This window comes from Vipera ursinii (genome assembly GCF_947247035.1).
Source record: "Vipera ursinii genome assembly, chromosome: 3".
NCBI classification, from domain to species: Eukaryota; Metazoa; Chordata; class Lepidosauria; order Squamata; family Viperidae; genus Vipera; species Vipera ursinii.
In genome coordinates, this window is record NC_139516.1 from 174,075,009 (window position 1) to 174,087,329 (window position 12,321).

The 12,321-nt window shown below is 36.5% G+C and overlaps 1 protein-coding gene across 1 annotated transcript; it reads right to left on the reverse strand.

Moving 5' to 3' along the window:
• Nucleotides 1-899: 899 nt before the first annotated feature.
• LOC310638727 (DGAT1/2-independent enzyme synthesizing storage lipids-like) lies at nt 900-8,813 on the reverse strand (the record flags this gene model as incomplete). Its single annotated transcript, XM_083360015.1, has 6 exons — nt 900-1,001; nt 1,104-1,243; nt 2,909-2,969; nt 3,999-4,192; nt 5,687-5,854; nt 8,558-8,813. The coding sequence occupies 6 exons, from the start codon at nt 8,811-8,813 to the stop codon at nt 900-902; spliced, it is 921 nt and encodes a 306-aa protein (XP_083216141.1).
• Nucleotides 8,814-12,321: the final 3,508 nt, after the last annotated feature.

Here is a 12,321-nt window from a genome sequence, read left to right on the forward strand (position 1 = left end):
ATGTATGTGAAATAACTTGGTTGTTCTTTAATACTTGTATTTTGACCCTGCAGGTACTACACACCGCTTCATTTCAGGTAGAAAAATATTTAAGGACAATCATGAACTAACATTAAAATTAAGGTGTCCCTTAATATGAAAAAATAATAATAAAAATAATTACCACCCACAAAATTGACTATTTATTTATTGAACAACTTAAATACTGGCAGCTTCAAAGACACCAGACAATTTATTATTACTATCAGTAATAATATCAATATAATGAAACAATTCCCAGCATAAATATTACAATCACAATAAAATACTACAATTAAAGAAAATATTATTTAACAACTTTTAATAATTTTAAAATCATTTTAATGAAACAAATATTTTTTCAAGTTATTTTCTTGACGTGGGATCAGGACCCTTTCATCTGAACATTGTCTTGGCAGCAGCATTTCTTTTTGTCTTTCAAGGCCATTTCCTCTTTCCTCTACTTGCCAGAAAAACCCTCAATAAACCTTGGAAACATCAATTGTTCCATCAGGCACATGAGGAGATATAGGAGATATAGGAATATAGCCAGCCGTAGCAACAGGCTGAAAAATAGCTTTTATCCGTGGGCTGTTAGGCTTTTAAATGGGATGTAATCTTATGCAGAATTGACTTGGGAGGCCGGTGTGTGGTGTAGTTTGGTTCACATGGTGTGGTAGGATGGAGGGTTTGTTGTCACTGTGTGTTGGGGGGAGAGAGCACGGGGGGAGGCTCAGCTAATCTCAATGTACACATGTTGTACTTTGACAATAAAGGTTTATTATTATTATTATAAGAGTAGCAATATTTCAATAATGCATGAAAATATAGAATTACAGTAAGGATAAGGCTGTCATTGTTATAAAGTTTTTTCATTGCAATTATTCATTTTTCTTGTTATGAAACCGTGCCAACAGACCTCTTCTTATACTTCCTGGTTGTTTTTGATATTTTTCTATTAAATTCTGTAAACTGTTTTGTACCTATTAAAAGAAGAAAACACACATGTAAATTTCTCTTGATTCCTGAATGCTTTTGTTTAATGAGCTGATTCTATCATGACGCTCAAATATAGATCGGTTTACCTTTTCCACCAGATCTTCAACAGTTATGTTTGGATCATATGGTATGGGCTGTCCAATATGTGTACGCCATTTCACTGGAAACCCTCCATACAAAATAACTAGTGGCCATCGAACATATTCGTATAAGTCTTTTATTGGTTCTATATGATGAGAAAATTAGGTTGCATATTAAATATATAAGACCGTTTTCAAGGTTGGGTTCAGATAAACAGTATTCTGAAGTTAAATTATATGATTTTATGGTTTTACTGTCTTTTATGGTTTCTACTTCATTAAAAATTCCTTCAATAAAAATATTTTAAAATTACAGTAGCTCCTAAATTATCAATGTCTTAGACCTTATTATATCATGATGACACATATTAAATCAACCTTCTGTATCATTCTATGTTCAGCATACAATATAACAGTGTATATAAAAGCATTTCTTTTTGTTTTTATTATTTTTTTAAACTGGAATGTCAGAAATAAATAAAGGGGGACTTACGGCTATCTGTGTATCAATACATTAATTCTCAAACCATAAGAGAATAAAACCAACATTATGATGATGGGTAAAGTTAACAAAAGAAAGAGTTGTAAAATGGATTGGACCTATTCAGGCCATTCGAATTCGGAGGTTGTCCATTTTCTGGGAGAAAAAGGTTTGGGGAAAAATCCACCAGTGCAGTCCTTGGAGATAGGAAGTTGAGTTATTCCTTGGAGAGCTTCTGATTGCTCCAGTTTAAACTTCCCTATTTCCTCTCTCCTGGTCACGTGACCAGAGTGGAATGCTATGCTTCATAGTATACACATAAAAATAAAATTTTTACACAAGCAGAAGTTGAAACAGACACACTCACAAAAGCATTCACCTTAATGGATTCTCACTTATACACACAGACACAGATTCATTTACCGTAAGCTGGCAATACATATCACCCGTCCTAAATTACATCTTCACACAAGCACCCACCCACACACACACACAGAGAGAGAAGCAAAGTATGCATCCAACATGACCATAGCTACTAACACACCTTGTTAGTTTACTACACAGATAACTTGAGTAGCTATGTTGCTAAAGAACTAAAAAAAATTCTAAGAAGTATGTTCTGCAGGCTTCCCCTGCCTTACTTAGTGAGCATATTTCAAATCATAAGCTATTTAAAATTTGGGTTCTCATGCTGCAAAAAAACACAATCTAAAATCTTGCAGTTTTCCAGTAAAATAAGATTTACAAGCAGGAAAAAAAGCTGGTCAAGTGGAATAAAATTGAAAATATTATGTATATGTTGCGATGTACCAATAAATTTGGATCTCAGAGGATGGGAGAACTTGTGATATGATTCCACTATTACTGTACTAACAGCCCTTTGTCTGTTATTTATTTGTTTTTCTTTATTGTTTTTTATTTTTTTATTAGAATTGCACAAGTCACTTGCTTGTGAGATGGAGGGCTAAATTAAAAAAATAAATGGATACTAATGTTTTAATTTTTGTTGATAATAAGGAAAGGATATTGATTATGATTTTAGATATTTATTTCTTCAGTCTTGGGGTACACCAACCAGAGTTACTTGCATTTGAGATGGGTGGATATACTAAACAAACAAACAAAAAAACAAACAAAGCCATTAGTAAAACTTGCTCAGTAGAAAAGTTCATCTTTTTGAAAAATCACTATGTCGGTCCTGTGCTGGAACACTACAGAACAAATACTATTTGCTTATTTGAGTGTTTGGGAACATTGACATAGGTTTTTTTTTTCCAAAAAAACCCCAACAGATTAGAACTTTAGAAAATATATAGTATGTTTAACTTACTTATTTTTCCAAGTATCCTATACCCCTCCCGACTATTCTCTGTAAACATTGGAATTATGGGCTAGGGAAAAGAAGCAAGGAAGCAAATATCAACCTCATGTATTTAAAATATTTCAGTAAAACAAATGGCAATTTGAAGAACATGTGCTTTGATTGTAAAAATATAGCTTGTTCCTAATTACTGTAACAACTTCTTCATGTTCTTTATTTACAAAGTTATTAGATGTACATCTCATCTTTCTGCCAGGAACCTAAAGTGACATATATAGCACCCCCTCCTTTGATTCTCTCTATGAAAACAACCTTATAAGATAGAGTTGCTGAAAGATAATAACTGACTCAAAGTCACTTTGTGGCTTTCCATGGCTGATGGTAGTCTTGAACTAGGAACTTCCCAGTCATAATTTATCATCCTCCCAAACATTTGTGATTTATATGGAGTTGTGTGTTAGAACTACATTACAAACAGAATGATAATGCACAAGAAAGGCACATTCTATAGAATATTTATTTATTAATTTGATTTAGATGCCACCTGACTCTAAAGATAGTTTGGTCTAGTGGTTAAAACACTAATCTAGAAAGCAGGAGACTGTGAGTTCAAGTTCTACCTTAGCCATGAAAGCCAATAGATGACTTTGGGTCACTCATACTCTCTTAGCCCAACACACCTCACAGGATTGTGGTTGAGGGGATGAGATGTGTTGGATATGTTCACTGCATTGAGTTATTTGTAAAAGTAATAAAGGTGAGATACAAATTAAATAATAAGACAACTGTCATGGAATTAATAAAAATGGAATCTGATGGAAGTTGTGGAAGATACACTGTGTTTTGTCCATGTATGAGAGTGGCGGTGCAGTGGTTAGAATGCAGCATTGCAGGCTAACTCTGCTCACTGCCAGGAGTTCAGTTCTGACTGGGTCAAGAATGACTCAGCCTTCCATCCTTCCAAAATCAGTAAAATGAGAATCCAGATAGTTGGGGCAATAAGCTAAATCTGTAAACCACTTAGAGGGTTCTTAAAAGCACTGTGAATCAGTATATATCTATGTGTCATTGCCATTGCTATGTATTTGATAGGACTTACCACTCTTGCTTCTAAAGCAACTTTTGCGAAACCTGTGCGTTTACCCCATAAAATTTTATAGGTTTCATCACTAAAGATGGCTTCTCGTGTTCCTCCTGGTGAAATAGCCACCCAATCACCATTCTTCAGGGCATGAAGACATTCTTCCTTTGAACCAGTTATCATTTTCAGATTCTTGCCAAGCATTTTTAAGCCTGAAAGAAAGAAATAAAACAAATAAAAAAATAAAATTAGAAATCTTGTTGAGAACAGAAAGCTGAACAATGTAATAAGAAAGTAAATTTTTTTTGAAAGACTAAATGCTGGCATTTTATTCATTTCTGAAATAAAGCAATCAACAGTATTAATTTATTTTCTTAACTTTGTCAGTGGTTGTCAACATCTTTTAACTAGCCAGCATTAATGCAATATTACAATATTACCAAAAATAAGCTCCAAGACTTGTTTTATTTCAAATTGAATTGTTTTCATTTTGAGTAGTGCCTTTTATTTTGTTATTAATAAATAGCAACAAGTATTATATTTCAGTTTCTGATAACATGAGCTATTTTGCTGGATTGCATTGTAAAGTAATTCTGCAAAGTAGATTTAGAGGACATTAAGAACTAGATAGTAGAACTCTTCAGATGTGGTAATCTGTTGTAAAATTTCCCCTTCCCTAAAAATTTCAAACCATTACATTATAGAAAAGTATAACCAAATAAAATATAGTGATATATAATGTGTTATAATATAATTATATATGTGTGTAGACATGTATATAGAGATCTTTACTATGTGCTGACAGAGACAGCCAAGAAAAGACTCAATACTGGCCTATGCAAAAGTTATGGCTTCAGTGAAGATGCTGAAGAGCCTATATTGGGAGCAATTCCGTAGCTATCAGGCAGGTAGAAGGTTGAGAGGAACCCCAACCCCTGACCCTTAGCATCAGGGCTTTTTTTGTCATAGAATGCTCAGAACGGAGTTCCGGCACCTTTTTTGGATGGAACCTTGTAGGATAGGCAAGGCGGGTTGTATTACATGTGTGAGTTCCGGCACCTTTTTCTTTTACAAAAAAAGCACTGCTTAGCATTGACCTAAGAGTAATCTGACACCATCTGAATTGCTTTATCAAGTCAAATTTGATGTCTTCTTTCTTCCAAGATAACAAAACAAATCATTTTCATAGCCTCAGTTGCTTCCTTGGTGTGAAAATATATCACTTTGCAGAGATCTGTTGGGTGATGTGTTGTGATTCCTGAACTGAAACTCCCCTGCATTAATATTTATTCTATTTTCATATTACTTTTTCTCCTGAACCTGCTCAGAGCAATGTGCAAGAAGAATCGAAAACAATATTAAAATCCCCATAAACAACAACAACAACAACAACAACAATAAAACTTTAAAGGCCATCCAAATCAGCTGTTATCCGATGCCTGCCTGAGTATTCAGGCATTTCTTTGGATTCTGTGAAACAGAGCAACCTGGAGCCAGTGATACTTCAGTCAAAGAGAACTCTATAAATGCGGCTCTACCAGTAAGAAAATATCCCTGTGAGACGATCCTCAAACAGTCATTCACGTTTATACCAAATCCCACAATACTTTCAGCCAAAACTAATAAGTTTTAGAATAAAATGAAGCAGCTTCTTTACACAGACTATATATCTATAAAAGCAATGATACAAATAAAGTGTATATCACCTGGCAACTTAAAGACAAAATGATCAACCACTGTATAGCAACACAGTTTGTTCTTCAGGAAAAAGATCCTTGCTAGAAAGAAAATATAATCTATAGGAAGTGCAGCATGATAATAAATAATAAGGCCTGGTCCTTCTGGTAGATTTTCTACTCCATGTAATTCATAACCTGTTTTTAATACAAAACAGAACAGAATATTGTCATTCATATAATCAAATGCATCATAAAACTTTATTATACCAAGAGGTTCCAAAGTGATGATTACACCACTGTAGTCTTTAGTCCTACTAAAATAAGCACAATATTATATTATCTGATGGAATTATTAAATTGTGTACTGTGAGTTTTAATGCCCCAAAATACTTTCACTTGCCAAATAACTGTCTCTAACGACTTCTGTTTTATTTTCTATTTTATTAAAATACATAATAACTTATTAGATTTTTGCTGATTAATAAGGAGAATTCAAGATTTTGATATGTATTAATAGACAAGGGTGAGATATGGAATGAAGAATTCTTTATCTTAAGAGACAGTGATAAGATGTTAATGTTAATTAAATTTGTTAGGGATAGAGGTGTGTGTGTGTGTGTGTGTGTGTGTGTGTAAGAGTCGTGGTGGTGCAGTGGTTAGAATGCAATACTGCAGTCTACTTCTGCTGACTGCTGACTTCCAGCAGCAGTTCAGCAGTTCGATTCTGAACGGCTCAAGATTGACTCAGCTTTCTGTCCTTCCAAGGTCAGTAAATAGAGGACAATATGCAGACTCTGTAAACAGCTTACAGAATGCTGTAAAGCACTGCGAAGTGGTATAGCAATAGCAATAGCATTGCATTGTGATAGCATACGTGTGTGTGTGTGTGTGTGTGCGCGCACGCATGTGTGTTTATGTTATTGGGATTTTTTGTGCACTTTTTAGATTGTGTGGTGTGTATCTTTTTTATGTACTTTTGAGGATTTTGTACCAGCATAGAGTTGTTCCTACTTAGGCACAGAAGCCAGCTGGGTGACAAATCCAACATAAACATCTTGCTGATTGTAGGACCATATGATATATAGTCCTACATAGTTTTATATGATATAAAACTATGGAACAATTGCTAATGGTAAAATAGTTAATACAATATATAAAATCACTGTGTGATTAAAATCAAGAAGTGAAATTGTCCTTAATATTAATATTGAAACTGAGCGGTAATATATTATAGGATAATATGATATTCTGAAGGCAATAGTGATACAGTTCAAGGACCAGGATCTCCGAATACATTTTGAAATAAGAGAAACTAATTGTAGCTTGGGTTTTTGATTTTGGCAGTGGTTTGGTCTTGAAACTTGTTTCAATTTAGTTTCTGAACATTTTGTTACCAGACTAGGGAACAACATCAGCAGGATTTTCTTGTCCTATTCCTCTTTAGCTTACATCAAACATGTCAAACTTGCGACATCACATGACATCGTGCGATATATCGGAGCTTTTTCCCCATTGCCAGAAATGGGGTGGGCATGGTTTCCTTGTGATGCGTCCGGCCTGCGGGCCGGCAGTTTGACACCCCTGGTTTATATATATCTTGTGTGCCAGTGTGGTCAGTTGGTGTTGTGATTGGTTGTTCATTTGGAGCTATATTTAAATTCTGAGCAGCTGATTGGTTCTCTTGTTGATTGGACGCTCAAATGGTCTGGTTTCTTACATATTCAGATGCTGGATCTAAATCAATATACTTGCTAATTACTCCTTTGGTAGAATATCAAGCTTCAATAAATTCAAGTGGCGGGTATTGGCTTGCCCAATGATGTTTGTTCCTTCCTAATCAAACTGGTTTTTATTATCAATGTGGTTTGAGGTCAGGGATTTTTGGTTGTGCTGTTTAATTGCTAGTTGATGTTCTCATGAACCCTTGTTTTCAATCGCCTTCCTGTTTGTCCCACATAGAATTGGTTACAGTTGTAGCAATTGATTTTGTGTACTATGTTGCTGTTGTCTTCCTTCTGTATTTTGTCTTTGACTTTAGACAGCTGTTTTCTGAATGTAAATGAGGGTTTGTGACCTATCATCATTCCTAGGGTGTCAGTATTCTGGCAGCCATTTCAGATAATCCTTTGATGTATGACAGGACTTACTTTTGTATTGTGGTGGGCTGTGTATTTTGTCTCCCAATGCATATTTGGCTCTAATGCTGTGGCCCCCAATCTTTTGGGCACCAGGGACTGGTTCCGTTGGAGAAAGGTTTTTCTGCAGACCGGAGAGGGCATGGTTTCATGTGCTGCCTGCCTCCCACAGATGGGGCTTTGCTTATTTGCATGGCATGGTTGCTGGGATACTGCAGCCCAATGCCAGTCCATGGACTTGGTGTTGGAGATCCCTGATCTAATGCAGCAAGCATTAATTCTGCAAGTTTCCATTTGATCAGTAGCAGAGGAGAAAGCTGTTCACATGAGTATGTTCTTATAAAAAAGCATATACTGTATAGATAATATAAGTACCTACATTTTTACTGTAAATAAACAAGTCAGTACCCCATAATTATCATTTAATTAAATCAGAATACACAGACAAAGATCTCCTGAATAACATGTAATTAATACCAGATGTATTGTGCCAAATATTTTTAGTAATGATTACTGTTTTGCTGAAGCAGTGTCTCAGGACAATAGAAACTAGTTAATGCAGTAGATCATCTAATTAGTAAGTCATTTAAATTTAATATTTAAATATAGATATAGTTTACAGAACTTAAAGCAGAATTATCTGAACTACAGTCCCAATATTCATATTTCAATGAATTTATGAAGTGTCTGGTGGAAAATATAAACATCAAAATAGGAGCCTTTTCCCAGAACAAGCAAACCCAGAAGAATAAATATTTCTTACCATGCCATATTCTTCCAAAGTAGTCCCAAAGATGTCCCAAAATAAAATAGTAGCTTCTTTGGGCCTCTTCTTTAGCTTTACTAGACATCTCATAGACCAGGACAATAAAAACAGATAGGTAGACATAGAAGAGAATCCAAAGAGGAACTGCCAGTAATGCCACTAAGGGACATAAGACTGCGGAAATAAAACATTTCTCCAAGCTCACAGGAAGCCATTCTATATATATATACGGCAGACTTATTGTGGAGTTCATAAGTACCTTTGCAAAAATGTGATAATGCTTAATCTCTGCAGGAGAAAGGGAAAAAAGTCAAAGAACAATATAAAATAAGCAATACACTCAACATAAATATTTAGCTGGCACAAATCTTGCAATATGAACTTTAGGAATATTAGGGCATGCCCTCCTTCTCCCAATTATGTGTGAGAATGATTGAAATCTTGTAAGTGTGCAATTTCTCAAGATCTCGGCGATTTTAATGGATTGTATCTGAAAATTTGGAGTAGAAGCATTTTTGGGTGATTTGACTATAATTTTAAATATGTACTGTGATAATACATACACATATTAAGACAATTTTTTTAAAATCTCCACATTTCTCTGAAAGAAAAATGGGGTTAAAGATTTCTGAAAATTATCACACTCAAGTGATAAATAGCTAAATACTATGATAAAGTGAAAAGCAGGAAGACAGGCAGGAAGAATGGATGGAAATAAGCTTTCTTTTCTTTAGCTAGGTTGCTACAACCACTATCCCCACTGAAATTTGGTATAAAGAAAATGAGATATCACACATTGAGACTGGCCCAGGATTTTAATTTTCTGACATAGAAGTGTTTATATGCAGATAAATCTGATGAGGACCTAGGGCAGACATGTCAAACACAAGGCCTGGGGGCCGGATGCGGACCGCGAAGTGGTTTCATGTGGCCTGCGAAGCCATCCTGGAAATAGTGAGGGAACGGCCCCCATTGCCTTGGCCCTGGCCCAGAGACCCTCCTTCTGCCAGAGACCCTCAGATCTGTCCGACTCCTGCCCAGGCCCCCAAAGGCACCCTTGATGCAAAAGATGTAGAGCTGGCCATGCCCATCCAGTAGGCCATAGGCACTCTAGCCACGCCCACCCAGTAGGCCATGCCCACCCTGGCCATACCCACCTGGCCCCCTGAGGGCAACCGCAATGCTGATTCGGCCCTCAATGAAATTGAGTTTGACACCCCTGACCTAAGGCAATTTAGTTATTTCTACCCTGGAGATTACAGGATGATTTACCAGGGTAACATAGATTCTTGTTTTTTTATATATAAACCATCACTTCATGAGTGTATTGCGTAACACCCAACTCTCTCACTCCCACATTGTTGTAATGATGACTTTTCTGCAGGCATTCATTTACTTATTTTTCATACTGGCTTCCACGTGAGTCAGAAAACAAATAAACTAAGTTTCATATAAGTTCACATGACCTTGCAGGGAGGCCAATGGCCATATCTGCGATAGCTTTCCTCTTGTAGTCAGTTTTATTGAATATGCAATTGCCTGCAGGAATTTGATATCATTTCTGGGATAGAGGACATAGGAGGAGAGCAGCTGTAGCACTCAAAGCTTTTGAGTTTGGTTTTTTTACAATGTAGTTCAAATGAGTAAGTTCCTTCAAACTCATTGAACAGATAGTGACCATACATTTTCCTCTAATCCCTTACAGTCTATTAGAGCAACTAACTTCTTATATTTTACACAAATAATACTCATTCTAATGCATTTAGTTCATTTAGATAGATAGATAACATTTAGTTCATATGCTAAAGTTTTGCAATCCTCAAAACTTTTTTCACACATCCTACATGATTTTACACACCAGTATCATATCTTCTCTCACAATTTCCCCTTAAGAGCCATAAAGGAATTTTTCCTCTTAAGGGAAACAATTTGGTATACAGCATTCTGAATGAGGTCCCACGATGGTATTGATGGTTTTTAGCTTCATAACGATTCTTAAAATTAAGTTCTTTTCTTTTCACAGTATTATTTTTGTTTACATTGTTATTTTAATCTATTTCAACAAGCTCCTTGTCTGTTGTTTTGGTTTGAGTTTGCACTCACACTTTGTACTCTAGTCTATGAAATTTGATATATTCAAAGTGTCTTTCTAGAAGACGAGGAAATGTTTTGTTTAAAAATTTTTCCACAAATTGTGACCTTGATTGGAAACTTCAGAACTCATTCAGAACTCATTTAGAGAGAAAGCTATTAAATAGTTTTAGACATTGAATGAAAATAGTATTAGCATTTATAATACCATAATCAACAATTGCAGTTCACACAAGCCTGGTTATATGCAGGGATTACATTCTTGAAACTCCTGCAGAAATGGAACCTGCAATTATTCAAGTGTTAGATCACATGATCTATCATCAGAACAATGTGGAGACTTTTTACAACAAACACTGTAAGAATAAGAACATAGTTTCCCTTGGCATAATACAGACATGTCAAACACAAGGCCTGGGGGCCGGATCCGGCCCGCGAAGTGGTTTCATGTGGCCTGCGAAGCCATCCTGGAAACAGTGAGGGAACGGCCCCCACTGCCTTGGCCCTGGCCCAGAGACCCTCCTTCTGCCAGAGAACCTCAGATCTGTCCCACTCCTTCCCAGGCCCCCATAGGCACCCTTGATGCAAACGATGTAGAGCTGGCCACGCCCACCCAGTAGGCCATACGCATGCTAGCCACGCCCACCCAGTAGGCCACGCCCACCCAGGCCATACCCACCCGGCCCCCTGAGGGCAACCACAATGCTGATGCGGCCCTCAATGAAAGTGTGTTTGACACCCCTGGCATAATACATGTTGATGTTATGCAGTAAGGCTCTGAAACCTTTTTCCCTATTTAACATGGCCATGTATATCTGCATGAGATCCCATCTGATGAAAAATGGATTATACTTTTTTAGAAGCACATAAGGAAATACAAGAAATGGGAGAGCAGAGAAACAGAATGTGGGAATAATGAGGACTGAATGCACAACTTAACATAGGACCTATAATACATTTCTATATATGATTAGGGACGCGGTGGCTCAGTGGGTTAGGACGCTGAGCTTGTCGATCGGAAGGTCGGCAGTTTGGTGGGTTGAATCCCGAGTGCCGCGTAACAGAGTGAGCGCCTGTTTCTCGTCCCAGCTTCTGCCAACCTAGCAGTTCAAAAGCATGTAAAAATGCAAGTAGAAAAATAGGGACCACTACGGTGGGAAGGTAACAGCGTTCCGTGCGCCTTTGGCATCTAGTCATGCCGGCCACATGACCACGGAGACGTCCTCGGACAAGCGCTGGCTCTTTGGCTTTGAAACGGAGATGAGCACTGGCCCCTAGAGTTGGAAACGACTAGCACGCATGTGCGGGGGAACCTTTACCTTTATATATGATTATTTGAAAATATTATACATTGTGTTCAGAAAAATATAGATTGATAGTTTGCATCACTGGAATTTTGAATGTTTTCTCCGGGATATAATGAAGCCCTTGTGTGTTTTTCTCTATATTCAGCAAACATCTTGTATGTAAAAGCTAATGCTGGTTATGAAATATATTAGGATAATCAGACATTGACTGCAAAGTATAAGTTTTGCTTTCTTTTTAATATACTGAGCAAGCAAAGAAGGACTGAAAGTGTGTCAACCTATTACTTATGAAACTGATTCAGTTTTCTTATACTAACTAAATATAAAAATATTCCAACTAACCAACAAAAAAATTAGTTCCCT